Source organism: Pygocentrus nattereri, chromosome 2 (genome assembly GCF_015220715.1).
Source record: "Pygocentrus nattereri isolate fPygNat1 chromosome 2, fPygNat1.pri, whole genome shotgun sequence".
NCBI lineage: Eukaryota > Metazoa > Chordata > Actinopteri > Characiformes > Serrasalmidae > Pygocentrus > Pygocentrus nattereri.
Window position 1 is genome coordinate 32,327,264 of NC_051212.1, and position 26,266 is coordinate 32,353,529.

Below are 26,266 nucleotides of genomic sequence, written 5' to 3' on the forward strand. Positions count from 1 at the left end.
TTTTGTCCTGACAGCAACGATATTAGGTATGCGCAGTTATTGTAAACATGGGCCGAGATTTTTCATGTACATATCGATTCATAAACTTTCATATGATGTAGAAATTTTATATGGTCTAAATGTAGAAATTGGGAATAGAACCACTTTGATTAGCATTGCATACAATAATACAATAACATTCATTTCTGAATGGTTAAGAATGCAGTAAAATGCAGGAAATGGAGACGTTTTAGGGCAGTCGCCCAGTTCTGCTCTTCTGTCATACAATAAATACCTAAAATATCGCCAAATCCAAACATTGGTCCAACATCAATATATTTTTTATAGTTCTCTGCTGATGCTGACTTGATTCCAACACCTCTGAGCATCCTTAAATAATGTCCCCTATGTATTATAGACATATAAGAAACTATATGTTATAAAGGTTTTCTAAGCCTTAGCTAACCCTAACCTTAAAAAACCAAAAAAGAAACGGTTTTACCCTTTCATTTGTGAACAGAATGGAACATGAAGCTTTTATATAAAACATTTTACAAAGTTGGGACTATTCCGTTGGTACTGACGGCCCTCTGTTCTTCAGATATTCCTGCAAAACATTTTTGTCCTGAGCATGTACAAAAACAAACACACACACACACACACACACACACACACACACACACACACACACACACGCTGAATTTAACTCATCACAGTTCATCGTTCTGCACCTGTCCATATTAATGTTTGCACAGAGCAGACGTAAGAGAATAGAGCGAGGGGTGATTGTAGAGGCAGAATGCTTGTTTCATGCTCTTTCATGCGCAGAGCTTGTTCTTTCACCTTACGCATTTAGCGAAAACGTTGAGGAAGAAAAGGAGCCAGATGAAGACAAATTGCTAATTGGCTCCTGATGTGCGGTTGGCTGCCGTTCAGAAAGCCTCTTAAAGGAGTGTTCCAAGCGTTTTAGCATGTGATTCTTAACCGTAAAGACCAGTTGGGCAGATTTAGCTAGCGTTCAGAGCTAGCAGACAAAGTTCAACCTAGCAGACAAAACAACATGGCACTAATCTAGCGTTCAGTGAATGTGGGTGAAGGAAATCCATGCTTATGACTTGCTATATAAGGACAGCATTAAATCTACTTGCAGCAAACAGTGTTAAACAGCATGGCAACTAGTAATGGCATTCAATTTTCCTTTCTGATGCTGATATTGAAACCTTTACTATCAGTTGATACAGATACTGTAGCACTGCAATATTTGCTAACTACTCAGATATTCTACTACCCACAGGAAGAAACACGGTACTGTGCCAAAGTCAGAGACCACACTGAAGCCATATCAATTTAATTTTATTTCATTCTTTCAGTATTTAGTGCATTGCCTTATTGCAGCTTCTGTGTGTTTCAGTAGACTTGCTCTGCTGAACGGTATTTTTCCACAACTCCAATGTTCAGCTTTAGAGGTTAGTTGAATTTTCTGCTCCTTGCAGTCCAGTTCATTCCAAAGACATTTAATGATGTTGAGCTCTGGACTCTGGTGTGGTCAGTCCATTGTTCTGAGAACAGCAGCAACTTCTTTGTTTGGTTTGCTAATTCTTTTTAGTCTGTTTTCCTTTGTCAGTAACAGCTTCTTGACAGCTACACATCCTTTCAGACGCATAGTGTTGTTGCCTTCTCACAGTAGAAGGATGAACAGAAACACCTGTGGATTTTTCAGATCTGGAACAAGAGTGGAGTTAGATTTTCTCCCCTCTCTCTCAAAGATGTTTGATGTGATGTTTGTCTGATGATGACAGTTTTGGTGTATAAGCTTGCATCCCAACTGCCAATTTCCTTCAGTTTTTTTACATTTTGGAAGCCTATATTTTTACCATGTATACCATGTTTTTCCCATATGTTTTAACTTATGTCATAACGTTGTTACCAATATGCCCTGTCTAATGGGAACAGATGAACGAGATGTTCATAAACTGCTGCATTGATAAATGCATGTTCATAAACTGCTGCATAAACTGCTGCATTGTGGTTTGAAAAACATGCATCTTCAGAGTTGTAGTCTTTGGTTATTTCATTAGATAAATGCCTTGTAAAAAGCTTGGATTATGCAAGTTTAATGAGGCCACATTCATTAATACCTGCTGTGAATATGTATGTATAATTATATGAATTAAATCCAGTCTTTATTTAAACAATGCTGATACAAAAAAGGTGATATTATTTAGCGTTACACCTAAAATGAACATTTTTGTCATCCTCTAATGACAAGACTTATTGGAACACCATAAAATAATTTTTTATTAGCAATCTGTCTTTTTAAATGTCATATGTTCTAGTTTGTTCATTGTTAATGGAAATCATTGTTAATTGAGGAATCATCATGCCTGAAACAAAAATAGCCCTCTGAGGCCTTCAGAAAGAAAATTTTTAATGCCTATAAATCTGGGAAGAGGGGATTGGGGAATGGCCTAGTCCAGGAGTCGGCAACATGTGGATCCAGCGCTGCAGTAAATGGACGTAAACGCTGGTGTTAATGCATAACTGCTAGTTCAGCCTTTTGGCCTGAGGATTGACACATAGACTGCTGGTCACTATAGCAGCGCAAATAACAGTCTGCCTGTCGAGTAGCTAATGACAAGGCAAAGAGAAAGATTTAAGACGAACGTTGATCATCTGGAGATGAATGGACTTATTTGCATTTGTAGGCACTCCAGCTGGTTTGCTGATACATTTCATTTGCAGCGAGGAACACTCAAACACTCAAAAGTCATGAAGCTGAAGTCAGCTTCTCATTCGTCAGCTTCTCGTTTGAATTTCCCTGTTCCAGCTTAAATGGTGTAGCAGTTACATTCTCACAACATTTTAAGGTGGAACATTTGAAGCTGGTGACTGAGAAGCTTCAGCATCATAAAAAGTCAAACGTCGAGGAACATTTTACAAGAAACTGTTCTACCTATGCAAAAAAAGTATCCTGCCAGATATGCAAGAAATGCGTCTGTAGCTGAGCTAAAGCTTAAAGCAGAGCACAGTCTGTGTTTTCATTTATGTTTTGTAGCCTGTACTTGTACATTAGCATACTGATACATATTTACAACCTATACAGGAAAACATTACTTAAATAAAAATGTTGTGGTTTTCAAGAAGGATTGATTTTTGTTGAAAGGACAAAATGGCTTTCTTAAGATTTGGGTTGCTGATCCCTGGCCTAGTCAAAGTCCAATGTGGATTTGGAAATGTGGGGGAATTGGAAATGTGCTGTACATGCAAGAAACCTCTCAAACATTGCACAGTTGAAAAATATCCGGTTGGAGGACTGGGCAGAATTTCTCCCAGTAGATGTCAGAAGTTGGTAGACATTTATAGGAAATGTAAAGTTGTTTCTGCCAAAGGGGGAAGTACCAGTTACTGAAACAAGGGGTGTACATAGTTTTTGAACAGACAAAAAAAAATGCAACCTCAGTTATTTATTTCTTTTTTAAATAAATGATTGCAACATTAAATTTTCATTGTTTTTGTTCTACTACATAATCTTCATCTGTACATTCTGTCTAGAGAAACATTTCATATGGTATACTTCACATGGCTGTGTGTGTGTGTGTGTGTGTGTGTGTGTGTGTGTGTTGGTTGGTTGGTTGGTTGGTTTCTTTATGTATTGTGACCACAAAGCCTATGATCCATTCCACAAACACTGTTTTGAATCAGCTTCACTTTTGTTCTGAAGAAAGAAAAAGGATCTAATGGAAAAATAGAGCGGTTCTTTGTTTCTGCGTTTTGATTGTTCCCCTTTAAATACCAACCAGTCAGAACATATTGTATTACACTGTAGTTCTGCTGTCACGCACCAGGCAATAACGTCCCAGTATCTCTACTCTGTGTTTGCACTGAACTTTCTACAGATTGAACATAAACCTCTCATTACAGGGCTCACTGCCAGCTGAACCTGGTTTCACATCAACATTAGACTCCTGTTTCAATTGAGGGGAAAGGTTTCCTCATAACCCGTTGTATGTTTTTTTTTTTTTTTTTTTTTTTTTTTTTTTTTTTTTTTTTTTTTTTTTATTATTTCTCTTGGGCATGCATGTGCTTGTCTTGTTTCTGTCTGTTGGTTGTGATGCAACTAGCCTACATGAGGCATGATATCATGCTGGTAGCATGGTCGCCTTTTCTGCTGTAGGCAAAGTAAGAAGAATTTATTTTCAGAGAGCCGAAGCAAAGTCATTTTTCTTGAGAAGAGATGAGATAAAGAGTTACCAGACATTACGGCTGGTTTATTTGACATGAGCCTATAGATAGCTGTCCAGAGTCAACAGATAATGTTGTCTTGTAAGTCATTGAAAGTGGGAGTTAAATGCTTTTGTGACATGGTTTCAACAACAAATTGATTTCCAAGATGCCAACAAATGGTGCTTGGTAAGTGTGTAATGATTTCAAAACAGTAGCGAAAAACCTGTATCCCCAACTCGCCCCAGATCTCTGCAAAGGTCTCTCACTTCCTGTTTTTCTTGGAAAGGAGGGATGCATAATGCAGTCAAAATCATATCAGCTTCAGCAGGTATTTGCTTAAAAATGAATATCAGAATCAGGCAGATGTTTACTTTTGAAGGTATTAAAAACAATTTTGATGATATATTTATTTTACTTTGGAAGAGGAGAATGTTTAGGCAACAGATTGAATTGAATTGACATCCATTTGTCACTGTGTTTGCACACTGTGAAATTAGACCTCTGCATTTAACTCATCCGTGCAGTGAAACACCCACATACATGCACACTAGGGGGCCGTGAGCACACCTGCCCGGAGCAGTGGGCAGCCCTAACCACAGTGCCTGTGGAGCAAGTGGGGGTTAGGTGTCTTGCTCAAGGGCACTTCAGTCATGGACTGTCAGCCAAATGGATCGAAGCAGCTGACCTTCCGGTCACAGGGCTGGTTCCCTAACCTCCAGCCCATGACTGTCCCCAGAAGGGCAGGTGGCTGCTGTGCTAAAATGTCAGCATTTTATTAATTTCAATGCATTTGTCTCTTCTGCAGTGCCAATCCATGTAGGTTTTACATTTTATAAATGTTTGTGTCAACATCAGTATTGGCAAATATGTAGACGACGAATATCGGCATAGGGCCGCTATTCCAGGCCACATCAGTGAAACCATGGTTGGCAAAATGAGGCTTCTGAGTGCATCTGTTTTGGTATTGTTTATAGCTGAGCGCTCCAGATAGCTTTAAAACTAGCGTAAATGAGGCATAATATCATGCTGATGGTGGTATGATTATCTACCAGCATAATGTCATATTCAAAAATACTTACCAAAACAAATAAATGAAATCTGGTTACAGTGCCATGTAAGGTTTCCTTTGGTGTCATTTTAAGAGAAGCTGGATAGAAACAGACCGTCAACCGTGTTAAAGCAACCTTATCCAAGTGTTATCTTAAACTAACAACTTCAAAATCATGGTACACTGACTTATAATAGCATCTCTGTCATTGCCACTTCGGTCACCTGCTATTGCGCTATGTAACTTTGACAGAACATGCATAAGACCACTTGCAAGAACTGAAATGCTTTATGGCATCACATCAGCAACTATGGGTCACATTAGCTGTAGTGATCTGTCATGTAGGTGATAGGAAAACAATATAAATCCAACAGCAGAGTGTATGTCCTGCTGGGACTGTTAAGAACAATACCAATACAGATATATGAGGATTTAAAAATGCAGTGTATCCTTTAAATATTAGATGTTCTTTTTTTCACTTCAGAAATACATAAACAAAAATTTCCCGTGACATTTGTTATGTGTAGTTATTTGAGTCCTCACCAAGATAACATGACACAGTGTGGTTTTAAAATAAGCTTGTAGCTTTGGGATTTCACACTGTAGTGTTATGAACACAAACATCCATCGTAATATCAACGATTATCAACTTAATGATTAACTCACAGCGTATCTCTAACAAAATAGTGCCATTACAACACATACACACTGCATCTTAGAAAGAAAAACTGGTTAACTTTGTTTGGCTACCAAGCCACATTAGGTACTTGTTCAGGTCATGTTAAATTACGTGTCCCCTTTGGTTTAATCATTTCCGATGTACCTACAGACATTCGAGTCACAGATATATTTACCATTGCTTTATTTAGGCACGAGGCTGAAGTTGACTTCCTATTCACCAGCTTCTTGTTTGAATTTTCCTGTTCCACCTTAAATGGTGCCAGAATGTAACTACTACACCATTTTAAGATGGAACAAGGAAAATTCAACCAAGAAGCTGTTGATAAGACGTCAGCCTCATCATTTAGGCAGAATAAGTTAAACACTATAGTGTAACCACTCATTAATGTTAGTTGTTTGCAATGAACAGAGAAAGCAGGCATGGCTGATATGAATGTTGCCAGGCTTGTTTAGGCTAAGAAGAGAAGTGAAGGAGTGCCAATCTCACACCAAAAAAAGCCTTGAAAGGTTGCACCTCTGCAAGCCTGTCTCAGCTAGCTTGTAATAAATGACATTGCCCAATGTATATTATGTGCAATATAGCCCATATCATGTCATCAGCAACATTTTATTCGATTACACACTTTCTCCATATTCAAACGCTTAGCAGATAATGCAGCCTGTATGATTTTAAAAAGGGAGTATTTAAGCAAAACTGAAACTTTCTGTAAATCTTTTTTTTGTTATTCTTTCTGTTATATGAGTGTTCATCTCCAATTTCACAATAAATAAAACTAAAAAGTCATACTTCTGTAAAATCCTGTGTTACTTTGCCTTGTCAGTCGACGTGGTTCTTTCTGATGCTGTCTTTGCCAGATCTGAATCCTTCAGCTTGCCAAGAAATACATGTGTACAGCTGTCCATGAGGGAGATTTGTATTTATAACTGTGGTGTAAAAGTGAATTCCACCCTGCAACTGTAGAAGAACCCCAGTAGCAAACAAATACAAATGCTTGTGTAATGCTGTTTTAAGACATTCTTTTTAAGGGAGTTAACAAACCCCTGCTTCTTAAATATCACATATTATAATATATTTGTAAAATATCTTGATCTAAAATTTGTAGTATAACAGTACTGCCTAACAAAGCTGTCAGACTTATTGGTATATTTTTTGAGTTCACACATGCACACAATCTGTAGAAGATTATGATCTGTTGGAAGATGTGAACACAGTTCATATATATCCAAACATTTGTAGACATCCATCATTTCTTCTTACATCAACGATATTAGTAGGGGATTTGGTCTTCTCTGTTCTGAGTCTTTACACTAGATGCTGTAACATTGCTGTGAGGATTTGATTACATTCGGTGTCAAGAGCATTAGTGAGATCAGGTACTGATGTAATGATTACATTACTCAAACCCCACTCCAGCTACCCCAGTAGCTACTGGATGGAGCTCCATCACTCCAAAACATAGTTCTATTGCTCGGCAGGCCAATGCTGATGGGGCTTTGTACCTCTCTAGCAGGTGCTTGACTTTGGGTATGAAGACCTTAGGCACCTGCTTCCAAGCATCTCATTCTACTGGCAGTGCTTCTCTATGGAGGTTATAAAAGCTGTGTCAGCAATGGGTTCACCTTAAAGTAGCTGTATTGACTAATTAGAAGGGCTGTCTGGATACATGTGAAAATATAGTATAGCACTACTACAATATTGGTGAAGATTAACTGACTTGTATCTTAAGCAGTAACTGTTAAAAATGTTTCTTTCTCTTTCTTTTATTACACTATAAAAATAGTTTCTCAGTTCAACCTTAAAATTGACCTAATGTTGTAACTGTAGTTTAGGTGAACAAACTGTTTTGCATCAATTCAAACCTCAAGAACACTTTTTCTACCCTGTTCCATTTCTTGCAGTGTAGATTCAAGCAAAAATATGACAGAATAAGTCCAAGTTCAAGATGTTCAGTTGTCCACGCCAAAAGAATTTCCAGTGGCCTCTTCAAGGCCTTCAAATGTATATTCTGATCATGTTCTTATTTTTGTGGAAATAAATAAGGTCATAAAATGGAAAGTTTGTGACTGTTTGAATAAGTGGTTTCAGATCTTCGTTGGTCGGGTTTTTGACTAATCCAGAGTGAGCAGGATCAGATAGCGGAGTGAACGGCCTCGTACATTTTCAAAGAGCCATTTGTGAGAGGAGAGCGGCCGTGGTTCTGCTCCAGAGACCAGCGACTGTTTGAAGCTGTGCTAGTCTCAATTGCTAAATGCCAGCACTGAGAATCAGGAGGACAAACTGGTTCAGCACATTGTGTGTGTGTGTGTGTGTGTGTGTGTGTGTGTGTGTGTGTGTGTGTGTGTGTGTGTGTGTGTGTGTGTGTGTGTGTGTCCATGGAGTAAGACTGATTTTCATTTCGTAAACACCATCATCTGAGGGAGTGCAAACAGTCTCATATTGTGGCCCAATAAGGCTGGATATTTTAGTGCTTTATACTTCCCACTTTAGCTGTAAAAGCTCAGCCAGTCTTTGTTGCAGTGCTGTTTTTAACCGCGTGCTGAATTACCCTGTAGTTAGTGAAGTGTTTCAGGTGTTATTTTTGACCAGACTAAACAGTGTTTAGCCACCCTGTAAGGAAACGCTTCATTCACAGCTCCCGCATCTTCTACCATAATGTCTCATATCATACTACAGCTGTATTGGATGTTTGGTTTCGTGTACAAAACATTAAAGTAACTAATACGTGATATAACTATTAATAAATGAATAAAAGCTATATATTTCTTTGTGTCAAACATGAAGGATTATAAAATGTTCTTATATTGAGCACAACATTGTAAGTAGTGTAGAATGTAACCCTTACACTGAGTCATTGTTACAAAATCCCAGTCTGTCCTCACACTGTGGGTGTGCTTGTGGTATGTGCAGTCAACTGAATTTTAAAGCAGTAGTTTGACAAAAAGCTCTTAACCCAATCGAATATACACAGATTTATACAGCTCTTAGTTATCATAGGCTCATAGTGCAAAATTGAAGACACAAAATACAGGCGTCATTGCTTCATTCACGCTGTCAGTCATGTGTCATTTGCTTGATACAACTGACAAGTGCCAGTTGCATCATGCAGCAATGGGGTCTTGCGGTCTTTACCAGACGCAAGCTTATCCATATGCTTCTTAGTTCTGTTCTTAACTATTTTGAATATAATTGTTTTGCTTTTACTTAACAATTGATAAATATGGTTCATATTACTATTTATGTAATAAAAGTAGTAAATTCTAATTAAATGTTGTAGTGACCATAAGCACAGCCTTTACCAACATAAAACATTAGTCAAGCAGAACTGTATAAATATCAGGATTTATAAACTAGTTAGGTTGTAGAGTTAGGTATCATTTTCGGATGGGAAAGAGTGGCATCAGTGCATCCCTGTGGAAGCCAGATAAATAAAATATATAGCTATTAGTTACATGTTAACTGCATGTTCAACCCCTTAGATTCCCAGGCTTATTCTGTGTCCAGCAGTGATACTGAGTAGTTTAAAAACTCCAGCAGCGTTGCTATGTCTGATCCACCCGTACCAGCGCAACACACACTAACACACTGCAATGCTGAGAATGCTCTGCTCTGTAGTGGTCCTACGGGGGTCCTGACCATTGAAAAACAAGGTGAAACAGTTGGACTACAGTCTGTAATTGTAGAATTAAAAAGGGCATCTATAGGGTAAATGGAGTTAATAATATGGACAGTGAGTGTAAAAACAAGGAGGTGCTCCTGATAAAGTTCTCGGTGAGAAACTTTGTTAGTAGGCTTATGTCATACGTTGTCAGAAACCAGCCAAGCAAGTCTATTTAAGATTACTTAACTCACTGAAGTTAGGCGAGTGTGTTTTCGCACGGCGAGGCATGCAGTTTGCGTGATGCTGGCTGGTCTAATGTCTAGCTGCTTTAGCCTTGTAGATCCAGTGCAAAACTAAAGAAGTATACTTTCAACACCAAAAATGTCTTTGTTGACAAACTATTTCAGGTGAAAATTGACATTTTTTTCAACAAATAATTGTGGAAAGTAAGTGAAGTGAAGTGTTGTGTTTTGCAGACAGTAAAGGGTTAGCTGAAGAGACAGCCTGTCAGACTGATGGACTAGTGTAACAAAAGCTGACAATAGAAAGTGATAAAATCAAAGGAACAGTCAGGGTTGGGTCGAGTGGAGGAGTTTGTGTTGGAAAGCACTGAAAGTGTCATGAAACTGTGCTTGTTTGTTCAGTTTATGCAAGTAACAACACCACACCTATGGAAAAGTCAGCGGAGACTGGTGTTTGCTGTCGTGAGGTGGAGTGAGCTTTCCTTGGAAATACATTGGTTGCTGCAACTTTTCTCACACAGTGCAAAACTTAAATTCCATTGTTGCAGCTGCGCTGAATTTCATCATAAATGCTCCAACCTCAGGGGTTGTTTTTTTTTGTCTAGTTTTGTATTATTTCCTAGAAGAGGTGTTCTAGTGCTGGGCAGTATTAATAACAATTTCCATATATATAAAACGTTATCAGACAATCTATAAGTTTGCATTAACAAAGTTAATGAATTTATGAAGTTAAAGAATTTCTACTCTACTAAAAGAATGTCTTCAACCTGACAGAGGATGTTTTCATTGGACTGTTGTACTAGACTTTTCCTAAAATTTCACCTAAGAATTCTTCATACAGGAAAGAAATTTACTGTTTACTTACTTTTCATGTGTTTAACCAGATTCAGAATCACTCAACCAGTGACACATACTGCCGCTGTCATGTTGTTGACACTAACCACAATTATTCATAAATAACTACCCCCCCATTTATCTTGCCACAGGTTGTGTTCCCTTGTGTGGTGGGCATTTGTCTGTGGAAAAATTACCTGCTCTAACAGAAACGCAGAAATGCTGATGAGCTTAAGTGTGGTCAGAAAAAAAACACCTATTTTTTTGACACATAAATATTTATAGACAGGATTTAAAGGTGTTTTATGACTACAACCTTAGCATAATAAGGGAAAATATTTTCAAAGTAGTGAAATATAAAGAATAAAAGCAAGACATCAAGCATTTTTGGGGGAAACAGTCCAATAATTACTTAATCAGATTTTTTGAATAGGCTCAATGCTGCCTCCAAGATGAACCTCCTTGCGCACACAAGAAAGTACAGGCTCTGACTGCTGTACATGTTTGCCACGAATTTAGTTTTTTGTTTTTTCTGAAGTAAAAACCTCAAAACCATAGTCTTTATATTTGGGATATATTCAATATAACCTAAGCCTGTTTTTTTTTTTTTTTTTTTTTTTTTTTTTTTAAATAAAAAACTGCATTGAATATTTTTAGATGCCACCCAACATTTATAAAATTGTAATGCACTGTATAATGTTTTTAAAGCACTGATTCCATGATCGTTTCCCAGATTAATGTACAGCAAACGTCAAGTACCAAATAGTGCATGAGTTTGATTGAATTGAATACGGTCCGTGTGTAGCTCTAATATGCCTTGACTCTCTGCAGGTGTTGAGTATCCTGTTCGGTTCTGAATGAGGGTTAATGATAATCGCAGTGTCCGCTTTGGCCGTGTTTCATGTGTTCTGGTTTCCAAACCCGTCATAGTACAGTAAATCACTGTAAGAGCAACACCCTGACCATACACTGATATCTTCTAGCTTTCAAAGCAATGTGTTTGGTAAGGCAGGTGCTGACTGCTTGTATGCATTTGTGCAGATGATGTGTCGGCTGGGAGCAGTGCAGAGTTTCCAGACAGGCTCTCTCTTATGGAGGTGCGGCTGCAGGCGCAAGAAGATGAGATCACGCTGCTCAAGTCCTCATTGGCCGATGCGTTACGCAAGCTCCGCCTTCATGACCAGCAGATTCCACTACTTAAGCAGCAGCTAATTGCTGGTAAGAACATCCGTGTAGGTGTTTTAATATATGAATGGGTTTTCTTTTGGCAAGACTTGCCAGTTATGGATTACATTTTTATTATTAATAAATTGTGAATTGATTTTTAGTAACATTTTCTCATTTAAATGATTTGAGAATAAATGTGTAATGTTTTTTTAACCAACCTTTTCTTTTTATAATCTGCAAGCTGTTGTCAGAAAGCTAATTATTAGAATACTCTATGTATAGAAAATATAGCATATAACAACACAATGACAAGCATCAAGGTTTTACTCATTAATGGTCACATTTTATTTTGTTTCACATCCTTACAGTTTACAAGGAAACAGCCATTTAAAGAAATACAAACTCTTTTTTTCTAATCCAAAAAGATAAAAAAGAAAATTGGTAATGAGAAACGGAGGGGTAGATACTGTGTGTACATAAGGTTAAAAAAAAAAAAGAACTTTAGAAATGAAAAATGAAGAAAGTAAATTGTTTGCTGTGTCAAGCAGAACTCCAGCTGATCTACTAAATTGTATTGAATTAAAATTAATATAGTTTATCTGCCAGACAATTTTGAGACTCATGTAGGTTATGGATATATTCATGGTTTAAGGCTGTTTTGTGAGAATAACGCTGATGCGATGTAGGAAAGTAGGAAAAATTTACAGTAGTGAAATGTAGACAATAAAAACAACGCATCAAGGATTTGGGAATTGTCATATGGAAAGCAGCCCAAGAATGATGTCAACTACATATTATAATCAATTAGAATTTTCCAGATTCGATGCAACCACCTTTAGAGTGATATATCACGGTACATCAATAGATTTTTACACCCCTACTGTTAATTAATATTTGACCTACTATTTTGCCAAACTTAAACAGAAATGATACATATGGCAATACAGATGTATGTGTGTATGTGTCTGTGTGTGACCTCAGTGAACCCTGGTGCAGCTCGAGTGTTGAATCAGTCTTTTTCCATCGATGGATTCTCCAAACCCTGTAGGCTCTCAACCAGCTCTCTGGATGGTCTGCATCACCCAGTCAACAGGTATTACAACAGCTCCTGATTACAGTAGTGCTTTTTACTTTACTCCTGATTTGCAGAATATTAATCTCTCAGACCTTTCCCTCTTTCTGTTATGTGAATTATGCAGTTCTGTAAGATCCTTAAATGTGTGTAAATATAAATTGCAAGTGGCACTGTGTCAAATATACGTCATATGTACGAAGCTGTTTATTGTAAATGTGATGCATGTTCATTCAATACAGTGTTAAATCAGTTTTTTGAAGTCAGAGCTGTTACTCAACATCCATGATCTTACAAAAGCTTCTTTCTGTTACGCTTCCCTGGAGATATGAATTGCTCGAGTAGAACTGAAGCACAGTTGTGAGAAACACAAGACGCCCACCCACACATTTAGTACAACAAAGAAACGGCACAACATTCCTTGGCACACTTTAAGCCTGGGACAACTGAACAACATCCAGCAAAAGAAGGAGAGCGAGAGAAAACTTGTGTGCCATGTGACTGTGGTTTCGTGTAAATGCACAGTGGTGTTTTCTGCCTTGCTTGGTTTGGAAGAAAATGCCGTCTTTTTGTGAGCAGTATTCAATGGTGCTATTATTGAAAGAGACAGAAGAGGCAGACCTGCAGTTAGGCAAAGCCTTTAAACTCTGTTTCAATACAGCCTGATGTTTTAGGCTGTATTTTAAAAATGAAAAAGCAAAGGTTAAAACATCATAAAAAAAAGTTGAAAATAATCGCTTTAGATGGAGTTTTGAATGTACATTTTAAATTCAAGCAGTGCCTCAGACTGCCAAATGAAACGTAACCTGATGCTCTAGGCGACAAAGGACTGTTGTATACATATTGTCAAAGGTACTCGATTTATGGCCATGTTCTGTAAGCACAGGATCATGGCATTTGGGGCATAATTGCTGTATTAGATCCTACATAACGCAGCCTTGAAGGTTGTACTTCATTTAACTAATTTCAAATGTTTTAATGTGAGAAACTGAGGACAAGCTGATTTCTTGTTATTCTTAGTAGTTGTAAATTTGTCATACTACTCTTCCATTTTTTGCAGTCTGTCTGTCTATCTATCTATCTATCTATCTATCTATCTATCTATCTATCTATCTATCTATCTATCTATCTATCTATCTATCTATCTATTTCATGCAAAAATGATGGGTTTTATGATTGTGTGTGTGTCTTCAGCCATGTCTCAAACTCAACTGAAAACGGGGAGGGCAGTAAAGCCCACTCCGTGCCCAGCCTGAAAGCAGGCACTAGTGAAAGGTCGACCCAAACTGACCCCTGGACCCCTGAGCCTGTGAGGACGCCACTGGCTGCTTCCAAGAGCCTCTGTCTGGAGGATGCGCTTCCAGAAGGAGTTTCCCTGATGGAGGAGGCGCTGAATAAGCTCCATCAGGAGACACAGGAAGAAGAGAATAACGAAGATGAGCGAGAGAAGGACAGAAGCTGGCGCTCTGTGGTGGAGGAGCCCATCCAGCCCACCAGTATCAGAACTCTTCAGCAGCAGCAGAGCAAAAGCAGTGAAGAAAGCCAAGGCTCAGCCCCACAAACACCAACCTCCAGCTCTCCAGCGCCCCCTAAAGAGCCTTCCAGCAGCCCCCACACTGGACCCCTGTCCCCCATTATGGAGGGCGAGAAGACACTGTGCGTTCAAACCGCCGATCAAACTGACCTCATTCTTCCCTGCATGTCCTCACTGCTTCTGGGCTTGGTTCTGATTCTAACCCCTGTTACTTATGCGCCTGCAAGTCTGAGTTGTACCACTTTACACAGGACATTGCTATTTTCCGAGATTATTCTTTAGATTCTTCAGGTTTAGATTGCCTCACTCTCATAGCAACATCAACGTCTTAGTGGTTACACTGCAAAGAATTATATGTTGGCAAGTAAAATTATGCTAAACCAAGTCACTGTGTCTAATATTTTTCATTTTAAAATTGTTGTAAAAATATTGTAATACAATTGACTTATTTCTAAACGTTTTACTTGTTTTAAGTAATTTTATCTGGTGAAAATGTCAGAGTATTTATTATCTGCATTATTAAATGAAAGAAGCAAAACTATTGGTCTACAAAAATCAGCTTTTACCAGATAACATTTTCTTAAAACAAATAAAAACATCTGGAAATAAATCATCTAATGTGTTCAATTTTTACAACACCGCAAAATGAAATATTAGAGACAAACACTATTTAAGATTTTTTGGCTAAGAATCTTTTTTATACAATGTAGGTAGGTTATGTTAATGAGACTTCTTGTAATTATAACACATTGATAGTAATAAGCCTTCAGGTTTCTGGTTGAGTAATAAAGCCTAGGGTTTAAGGGTTTAAGTGCCGTTTTGGGCTGAAAACTAATATGAATGAGTCTTAAGTTTTGTGCAGAATGATTGTGCATAGAGGGAAAATTATTGTGAATGCAGAGTCCCCACTTACATACTTTTGTAGTCCATAGCTAGGCTTTATCAGAAAGCCATAATATAAATAGTCTTAGTCCAGGGCCAGGGTTAATCAGTTATTAGAGACCAGCCTTGCCCTTCTTTTAGGGAGAGCTTGTTTCTATATATGGACGAGGATAAGTATAGTGTGTGGAGTCCGTTGAAAGCCTAATTGCAAGTTATTGAGTATGCTGCAAGTTTGAAAGAGCTGTAAAAACAGCCTTTCTCTAACTACCAGGTGCAAATTTGTAAAATGTGACAAGACACTTGTAATTAGATTTCTGAAGATACATGCAGCATTTATAGACATGCTCTGTCGTTCAGGATGTCATGTCAGAGAAGATTTTACACTGGAAACTGTTTTGGCAGTGTTTTTTTAGGACGAGGCCAATGTTATGTGTGAGTTTGGAGGCTGTTTGTGGTACAGAATGTGAGGATGACTAAGAGTATTTGACCGCAATTCCATGTCGAGAGATATGGGAATGAATAATTAGATTCGGTGGAAAATTTGATGGACAAGAGCAGCATTTGAGATCAGTGGAGCGTATACATGAGAAATTAGTGCAGAGTTAGGCCTCTAGGCCTCAGGACATATTCACACTGTAAACAGCACCCGTGATCTCCTGGAGTTTATAGAGTAGATGAAGTCATTGCTCAAGCTTTAGTAGGTGTGAAGAGGATGGAATTGATTGTTTCTTTAAAGTGTTTTTAGTGCCAAAAGATACAAGTCAGATGGTACATTACGCTTGAATCTTGGACTGGTACAAACTTTAGCAAAAGCTTTATGACTGCTGGGCATTGCTGGTTTCAAATTTAGTTTGAAATCATACTAACCAAATCAAGTCATACTTAATCTTAACCTAATTATATGTCTTAGTACATTCTAATCATGTTTTTTGATTATTTCATGATCTCTTCTACCTGCATGCATAACGTTTGGCAGTCTTTTATGAATATTTCTTGATTAACAAACAACATTTGTATACTGAATGTTTTTGTGTGTGTGTGTGGCCTGATGCCTATCAGAGATGTTGGTATTCAGAAGGACACTAAACAAGAATAGTCTATAGAAAAGCAAGTCTGTTTTAGATTACTTAACAACTTAGTGAGCTTTGAGACAAGTACATGATTTGTGTATGTAATTAGCACAATGCTAAACTTGTGGCTATAAACTTCCATTACTCATAATCTACATTAACCTCATAGCTCCAGTGCAAAAATGAAGAAACAAACTTCAGACACTAAAAATGTCTTTGCTAATCAACTATATTTGGGATAAGGGGATTTGTGTAAATTTGGTGTTTGCCTGATTATTAGATCACATCATGGATCACACTGGTTCTGCCTGTAGGATTCTAGTCCTATGAACTGAACTCACAAAAAAGTATTACTGTTGCATCCTATTATAAGGATAGATTATGTGGTTGTCTGTATAAGGACTACATGATATGGACATAAAATGCAATATTCAGAAAAGTAGTTTGTTATTGCAATGATGATGCGAGAAGACTTTTTTTGCTGCATAATCAGAAATCTAATTAACTTCTTCTTTAAGCAAAACAAAGCCTAAAAAAATACATATTACAATTCTCTATTGTGAAAGTGTGAAATACTAGTGGTTTAATAATTTTCTTAAGAAGGGCCTGATTGAGTTCACATTATAATATACATATTATATATATGTTAGCTGTGCAATCCATAGTTCCATTGCACTTTTGCCCTTTTCCAAAAAGTGTGAAATGCAAATTGTTGTTTTATATGTATATATGTATATATATATATATATAGACCACCAAAGACAAATAAAAATCTTTCCATATATGTTTTTTTCCTAAGTCCTGCAAAAACAATAAAATATACATTTATTTCCTTAAACAGCTACTTATGGTGATGCAGGTTTGTTGTGACAGTAGCCATTACTACTTTGCACATTTTACAACAATGGGAGTGAGAACAGTCATGTTTACAGTCCAATAGTGAAAGATGGAGTAGTTTTTGAGTTGTGCCCATATGTATCCTCTGTAACTGGCTTTATAGCAGAGTGGTTAAGTCACTCTACATGTAGGAGACCAATTTCAAGCCTAGTTTAGGGTAGTGCATCGTTGCTCTAACATTGGATGCGGCTCCCAACATTGCATTCTTGCCAATCTAATTGCATCGCCCTTGCGCTTCACATGTAATGTAATGCTGTGATCTATTCACTTGATAGATGCTCCATTAAAAGCTACTTCATTAACATAGTATAATTTAAATTAAAATGCAGGTTCAGACAGATGTGCAAAGTCTTTTACGCAGAAGACAATGCCCCATCAAACAAGTTTCACTTCTTTGTCTGTTGCTACTAACGTCAGTGGTGACCACTGCCGTTTCCTCTTCCGTGTTTCTTTTATTGGAGAACATATGGAGCTTTTAGAGGAACAGGAAACGGGGTGTGTTTCAGAGGAAACAACCCCTGAGCGCACATCCACTCACACCCGCTCACATTGCATATTGAGTGTTTAATGCACTCATGTTGTGCTGAAACAATATGATCACTCTGCATCTGCGTTCTGTTGATGTCCTCTTAACTGATTGAGAGTGGAACATGATCCTTGCTTGAGCATTGATGATAATGATAATGATGTGCTATGATACTTTTATGTATATCCTGTTCTTCTTAATTCACTCCTGCTGTGTGTTCATGCATGTGTAAAACCTACTTCTATATAAATCTAAGCTGCTACATAAATACATAAACTGCATAATTAAATAAATCTCATAAAGCGATACTTTCGTTATAAATTACATTTACGCAATGTTAACTTACCTCAAAATGTAGTTGAAAGTTGTTTGTCAGAAGCTTGCTTCTTTATTTTTGCACTGGAGCTACAAGGCTGATGTAATGGAAGTAGAGGGTGCTTATGCTGTTGCATGCCTGAATCATCACACACTTCATACCTGCCTGGAAATGTATTGAGTTGGTGAGCAATCTCAAATAGACTTGCTTATGTGGTCTCACTATATAATATGAATGTGTAAAGTAAGATTTTCCACTGTGCTATTACTCTAAAAGGGGAATTTGATTGAGGTGTAAACAAAGCCATTCAAAGTGTTTTGATGTGAAATGGTTCATTGTAGAGAAAACTTGGACTCAGATTGCTTTACAGTGGTGGTGATAGGAACCAGGGGATGTCAACAACCCAGATATAGCCAAAGCCTCCTCTCAGAATGATTGTAAAACAGCATCTCAGGCCTCAGCGCATTTAATACCATTCCATATAAGATCTCTCTGAGGTATCTTTTAGAGACACTTTAGACATCTGGTTACTATCACCATCTGTGAACAATTTTGGACAAGTTTCTGTAGAATGAAGTATTTCGCATCAAACCACTCTGAAGGACTTTGTTTCCATCTTATGAATGCAGCAATTTATAAAAAAAATGGTGGAATTCCCCTTCAAGTCATATGTCATATAGAGACTGATCACTGGCTTTTGTATGTAGGACGCGGAGAAATAGCGAGAAACTAAGCAAGGACACCCAGGACAAGACCAAACAGAGAATGCCTAAGAAAGCAGCATCCTCCACCAATCTGCTCACACGTTCCCCAAGCCTGGAGGGGTGAGTCAATCCACGTGATCGATTCAGTACTGAATATTTCTTTTACCATTGCTCTAATGCCACTTAGAACTTTTGGGTGGGCTTGAATGGGCTGTGAAATATTTGGTGAAGGACATTCTTACAAAAAGGCACTTAAAACGTAGTTGCTGGGGTTGTGGGGTTTTGAATGCAACATGAAAAAAAGCTTTTGTTTCCTGATAATTATTTTTTAAATGATCATCTATTCATTGTAGTCTGAATTGTCCTGAGACTAGTAGTTAAAAGAATCCAAAGCTAGGAAATGTAGTAATGATGTATAGTAGTCGTCTTCATCAAATCTAGTAATCAGATTCATCCAAATTACATCACAGAAATAGATCACTAGAGACTTGCTTTTTAAAAATGTTCTCTACATTCATGATGATGAAAAGATGGCAAGACATTGGACCTTCCCCTTCTCTTCATTCCAACTCATTTAAATACCATCGGATTCCATTAATGTGCAATAGTGTTCAGCATGACAATGAGATGTTCCTCTAAAGCAGGGCCACCCAACATTGCATAACCCCATTATCAGTTAGACAGTGAGGAAACATGTTTTCAATTGTTCTATCTTTTTATGTGTTTTTATATATTTTAGCTTCAATTAGTTATGCATGATTGGAAAAGACAAAGTTTGGAATCAGCAGCTTTTTGCTCTAAACACATGATCAGCATTCATTATTTTGATCTGTCATGTTGCAGTTGCTTTATTTAAATAATAACAGGTAAATAAGGCAGGTGCAATTACGCTGTATTTAAATGCTGCTGATACACTTGTGCTAAAATGTTGTAGCGTAGTTGCGTATGACTTAAATAGCCAGTCATCGCTTGGTTTAGATATCTTATTTTGTGTTGTTTAAATAAGCACCTTAGCCTTTTAAACGTTTAAAATAGCAGTTTGACTCATTAAAGAGCATATGATGTCATTTATGTTGTGGCTAATAGAAAGTTCATGTGTTCATTTAGCCCATACAGTGTTCAGGTTTACAAAAGGCTAATAAGATCAGCAAAAAATGGCATTCATGATTGTTGCCTTGCTTTTAAAGTACTTTTAAAGTACTTTTAAAGTATTTAAGTACCTTTAGTAATAATGCATATCATGTAATGTAAAAATCTGTGGTCCTTGACATCCTACAACTGTCATGGACTGCAGCACGTATGTAACTAGCAGTTTCAAGAGTCGTAAAGGCAGTAGTGCACAGAAAAAGGAGATTTAAAGACTTTATTTTTACTCACTGTGCCTTGTGTGTAAAGAATCCATTGAAATATTAAAGAATACAGTCACACCATGTATCCTACTAACGTGTTAAACGTAAAGCTAACGAGTTACTAGCCAGCTGTTTTGTCTTTCTTGGCTCTCAGCTAGGGGCAACATGACAATATTTTTTGTTTCAGTAATAATTTATTTAACAGTAAGTCACAATATGCTTTTCTGTGCATATCATGGATATCATCAATGTTTAAAGACACTTCCCAACTGCTTGTTTTATTATAGAGAAAGCGTAAATAGCCCTGTGTAATTGGATTTGATGCAGCATATGTGTAAACGTTAAAAAAAAACCCAAATAATTGCATTCATAGTTTTTAATGGTATTTCTTTATCATAAAAAGTTCTCAAAGTATCATGATTGCATTTTTTGTCATATCACCTACCTCTACTCTTTGGGCTACTGCAGACATTACACTATGGTGCTGCAAAAAGCAAAAGGGCCACCACCTTTGCTCTAGATGTTTTAGAAGTCATTCTTTTGCTGTAATGCTGTACATTCCGTTGTTTTGCACCACCAATAGGAGGATCTAGATCACTGACACTTTATTTTCTTGTTTTTTTGTTTGTTTTTTTGACAGCCGAGCTAAAGACCTTCTCGCAAGCACAGGTAATAAAAACTCTCACGGCTTTTTCTCCTCGCACGTGCCGCAATCATATAATGAAACATGCTGATTTACTGCCTGTGTGGGTCCTGACCCAGCGCTGGCTTCTTGGGCTGCATTTGTCCACTGCAGCTCATCTGGAAATGACTTCATTCCACACTTTCATAAACACACACTGTCATCTGTCTCGCCTGTCTTTAGCGACACGCGCTCTGTGCTCAGGCAGGATGGTGTCCAAGAAAAATACCCATTCCTTCTATACTCATTTACCTTTGGGTGTATTCAGTTGCTGAGTAATTGTGGTTGACCAGGGAATATTGACATATTTCCTTGAAAATCTGTTAAATGACCTCTTTTAAACCCAGTCACTATTCCTTCAATAGACAGACATATTTGGTTGGCTGATATATCAGCTCTAAGTACAGTTGCCAGACGGTTTTACTTGGCACATCACATTTCAAGGAAACTTCTAACAGCTTGAAAATTTGACGTTTCAGATAATTGAATAGACACAGACCTTGACAAGCCTTTAAATGTAAGTGGATTAGAAAACTGAAACAGGCTTTGAGAATGTCAGTGCTGCGTTTAGATTCAAAATCGTATTAGTCAGAAACAATTTTATGTCTACATTCATTCCTTTTTTTTGTGAGTGACAAAAAAAGGACAAGTGCTGTCTGGATGTTCTGTTTGTGCATATGGACTATTTTTCTGAATTGGTTCATGAATTGTAGTTGAAAATGCATTTCTGACTTTTAACTGACTTCGGATTGTGTTGCTTTTGGTAACCATGTTATCACTGCTAAAACAATCACAATCCCACGGAAGCTGTACCACCAGCGGTGACTTTTGGTAATGACCATTTTAGCCCATTTTCAGCAGAACTCAAATATGATTCACTAATTACAATTCTTAATGCTACACGTCTTTTTTTTCCTGTTCTAAAATGCATAAGGCACTGCCTGTGTCCTAGATGTCTTTGTTTTATTTGTGATATGAAATGTGGGACAGAATTCTTTGAACAACGTTTTTTTTTTTTTTTTTTTGATATTTAAACTCACAGGAGTCGGTCAAGACTCTGTCCTTATCAAATGGCTGTGTTCTCTGCTTGAATTGTCCTTGAATTGAAAGCATTTTATTTCAACTTTGTACATACTGTACACTTTTTGCTTTTACCTTTTACTACGGTTTTTTAGAGTTATTCTTATATTTTCTTTTTTTTATTCTCTTAAGAGGATATATGGTGAATGGAGGAACAGCAAAGTAAGAATTTCATTGTACAGTGCAACTGCCTGTTCTGCTGTGCACATGACAATAAAACTCTTGAATCTTGAATTTTCTTTGGGGGATTTACCCAATAACTGTCATTCACGCATATTAAAGCATCCAACTAACACCTGCCTTTTTGTCAAAACCATAGAAGAAGGCTACCATAACACGGTACAACACTCTGGTACAGATATGACTGTAAAAGGGGTGTGTATGTATGTACAGGGTACAATTTAATTTGCAAACATACCCATGATCTTAGCAATGCATAGAGAAGCTGACAATTTCACACCGCTGCAAAAGAAACTGGCCTGCTTTGGAAGTTGTGAAAATAAACTCTCGTAAAAATAAAGGTTTCTAAATGCTTCTCAGCTGGCATATATAGTTCTAGGAAAGACTTTTAATTGGTATGGAACCTTTTTTTTTTTTTGTACGTTTTTGTTTCTCTGCGTACAATCATTTCATAGATACCCTCAAAGTTGCAACAGTGGTCTTTAGACTAGGTCCGATTATGTACCTTAAAGAACCCAATGTTTTACTGAACACAAAATACAAGAAACTGAATTGTACAATGAAATGTACAATTTTGTTCCCGAAGTAAAGGTACTGAAACTGTATCCTTAGGATACCACCCCTGATTACAGTTCAGTAACTTTTTTCTGAAAGATTCTTTAGGAAGATAAAAAGTGGTTCTTCTGTGTTCTATGCCACTGCTTCAAAGAATCCTGCTCTGCCCCTTTTTATTTTTAAGAGTATACCCGTAGGCCATGATCATGCTCCTTATTGCATTCAAGGAACAAGAAATGTTCTCATTCTCTTTTAAAAATGTATTTTAAAGTATTTTAGTAACAGAATATAGTGTAACAGTATAAAGAATGTTTTTAAAAACTTGATTTAAAAGCAAACCTACTTTCTTTATTTGTTTAATCTTTTGTCCTTTTAACCCTCGACCCCACACAAACAACGTATGCTGACCTTCCAAAACATATATTTTGGGCACGACTGGTCTAGATCATAGTCCTCTAGTAACCTCCAATAACCTTTTAATTAAAAGTCTTTTCTTGCAGTGTGACACGTTTAAACCCTTTAAATGGCCACGGCCCAAAGTTTTATTACACACTTCTACAGTTTGCATTGAAGTCCCTGTAGTTACTAAATAACAAGCCTTAGTATTTAATAAGCCTGGGATTTTAAGGGGTTAAACACACACCCACCCACACACACACACACACACACACACACACACATGCACATACACGCTCTACTCACTGCAGTAACGGACACAGGAGAGCTTGTTACTGCAGGCTGTTGCTGGAAATTCACTGGCTGTGGTTGGTTGTGTGTTCTGACAGAAATGATGGATGGCTGTTTGCTTGCCAGAAGCCAGAGCCTTATGGCAGAAGTTCTTCCAGTGGTGATTGTTCCCTATCATTTTTGCCTATGTTAAATCATCTGTGTCACCTGCATCCTGAAACACTGGGGAAAGGAAAAGGAATCAAGTGCCTTTACGTAAAATGTCTTGAGCGTGGGCAACACTAGAAGTATGCAGAATTCCTCAGGAGTGATACTGACATTTTAACAAGATGTTGTCAGGTTCAGATTTCCTCAGTAATCACTTGTCTGTGGCACAGCATTGGCGTTGGCTTGGCTTTTCTAGACGGACATTGAGCCCTGACTAAAGTGCCCTATGAGTAGGGATGAAAAATCCATTTTTAGTCCAGGATTAGGCTGGTAGGATTTTGAGTGAGCAGTAAACAAGTATGAAAAAAACAAGCACTTAGAAGAGTTATAGTATATACTTTATTGCCTTATTTTCTTCTCAAAATCCCCTGATTATAAAATACTCTGCATTATGTAATACATTCAAACAGATCACCGTCACTGTTTTGACGGAAAGTAAGCTGACATCGTCTGCCAAGTGTGAGACTGTTTTTTTGGCTCCTACTTTTTATTGTCATACCATTCCAGGGAACACAGATGCACTTTCCTGCCATGACTTATTCAATAGTCCCATGAGCTCTGCAGTCGAAATCTGGCTCCTTCTTCCATTTTCTCTTCTTCTTATGATCTGTGCAATTCTGAAAGGTGATCTGGGATAGTTGGGTCTGGATGAGGGTGCAGGGCTGAGAGTCAGTGGCTGATGGAGCACAGTGTGATTTATGGTAATTTGCTGTAAATCTCTTTATCTGCTTAGGCTGTTTATCTGTGTCTTTCTGCCTCTTTGCAGGAACACAGGGGTCCAGGAGAGGAACACAAGGTAGACTTCTCTATATTATTGTTCAGACTAATACACAGATTGAGTTACACATGAAATCATGCTGTTACCAAATAAATCAACATTTAGCAATAACTCAGTGAAGGAAGACACGGAGAGGACCACACGTAGATAGCCCATCAAATGTTTGGAAACATCGAACTTTTCAAATGGCACTATATGTATGACAGTATATTGTATTGTAGTATGTTGCCAAACAACAAACAATTTATATCCTTATTTTAATGTACAACTTTAGCACTCAGACCTTTCAGCTGTTTAAGCCACTTTTGGGTCCAGTAGTTTTCCATATGTGCATTTAACAGACGTGTAGAAAAAAAACGGTTAAATTATTTAGGCTAAATGTAGTCTTCATATCAAGAAAGATACTTTGATGAAAAAGATGTTGAGTGCAAAATGTACCTTAGAAAATAGTTGTTCATGTTAACAAAAGCTTTGCAGGTGTATTTTTTTACTGTATTGAACTGTATCAGCAAAGCAATTCAAATTTCAAGGTTACAGTGCACTTTTGGTGGGCAACTTCAAGGTATAATGTGAAATATGTTATTTTGTACCTCAGCAAATTCCTGTTTAGTGCCATACTTGCCCTCTGTTGAATTCTCGTATAAACTGCTGTTGTACATGTCTGCTGAAGTTGTGCTGGGTTAGTTACAGTTTTATGTAGTGCAGCCTTCCTCTAAATATTATGTGTATGTGTATTAAATCGTTATTTGTTTTAATATAATAATGCACATGATTATGTATGTAATTGACAGGTCAATCAATCAAAATGTTCATCCGTGGGCGGCCAATCACCATGTACATTCCCTCAAACATCCAGAACTACGATGAACTAAAGATGGACCTTCCCTCAGAGAAACTGGAACTGGATTGGGTGTATCCGCTGTCATGGTCAATCAGGGCCATCTTCATTAAGTTGACATATTTGTGAGAAACAACTATAAGACTTTTAGTCTTAAGTTCTGTGTAATTGTTTGAGGCAAGTTCCAAGACAGTCTGTCTATATTACAGTGAAATACCAAACAGATTCTAGCTGGTAAGGTGAACAAAAAGGATAGACTACAAAGACTTTAACTTCATTTTCCTATATATTCCATTACATGGTGCTTATCTCTTTTATTTGGTAACTGTAAAACTTTCTATAACATTTCTAACATCATTTAAAAGGCTTGACAAAAGTTGTGAACAGCTGATAAGAATGATTTTGAAATTACATTTATTACTTTCACTATAAAACTAATTAGTTTTCTTTTAGTACCATAGAAGTTGTAAAGAAAGATTTTCATTGATTATGCTACACTGTCTTCATTAAGCTGAGAGTCATTGCTTTGTTTTACTGCCCATATTCAGTTTGTATTCTAAAGAAGACTCCTAAAGTCTTTGCACTGTTTTTTTACTCCTTATAACCCTGCTGGCATTTCAGTGTCATTTAGTTACACAGTTAGTCTCAGAAACTTCCCATCATGTTTACATAATACGCAGTATGCTTACCCAGTTAGCACCTCGAACTTAAGGTACTGTAAAGGAAAGCATTACATGAACAGCAACATTACCATTACTATTCCTTGACCCCCTGGCTGTAGCTATGGCTACCGAGGACGTGACTGTAGGGGGAACTTGTACATGCTGCCCTCAGGAGAGGCGGTGTATTTTTTAGCCTGTGTGGTAGTTCTTTACCACGTCACTAAACGAACGCAACGACATTACCGCAAACACACAGACTGTGTACGATGGTGAGTTTAAACTAGAAACGCCACACAACGCCACACCATGATGTCCTTCAGAAAAGATGAAAACATTCTGCATTCCTCGCTGTCATATCAAAACCTTGTAACTCGTTTTCACTTCCTTATATCGTTCAAAAACACCAGCTGCCTTTGACATTGTGAGCATTTAAATAAGGAATGAACCAATAGAAGTGACTCAGAACTACTTGG

At 37.5% G+C, this 26,266-nt stretch overlaps 1 protein-coding gene across 2 annotated transcripts in view; it reads left to right on the forward strand.

The window, feature by feature from the left end:
* eml3 (EMAP like 3) overlaps nucleotides 1-26,266 on the forward strand; it is a 53,192-nt gene that overhangs the window by 11,518 nt on the left and 15,408 nt on the right. The window contains exons 2-9 of one of the 2 annotated variants that reach the window (XM_017719956.2): nucleotides 11,649-11,825; nucleotides 12,756-12,867; nucleotides 14,041-14,502; nucleotides 18,779-18,895; nucleotides 20,765-20,793; nucleotides 24,282-24,311; nucleotides 25,085-25,205; nucleotides 25,913-26,062. In XM_017719956.2, coding sequence (XP_017575445.1) covers nucleotides 11,649-11,825; nucleotides 12,756-12,867; nucleotides 14,041-14,502; nucleotides 18,779-18,895; nucleotides 20,765-20,793; nucleotides 24,282-24,311; nucleotides 25,085-25,205; nucleotides 25,913-26,062 — 1,198 coding nt within the window. The remainder of the gene's footprint in view (nucleotides 1-11,648; nucleotides 11,826-12,755; nucleotides 12,868-14,040; nucleotides 14,503-18,778; nucleotides 18,896-20,764; nucleotides 20,794-24,281; nucleotides 24,312-25,084; nucleotides 25,206-25,912; nucleotides 26,063-26,266) is intronic. The other variant, XM_017719957.2, reaches the window with a different exon arrangement.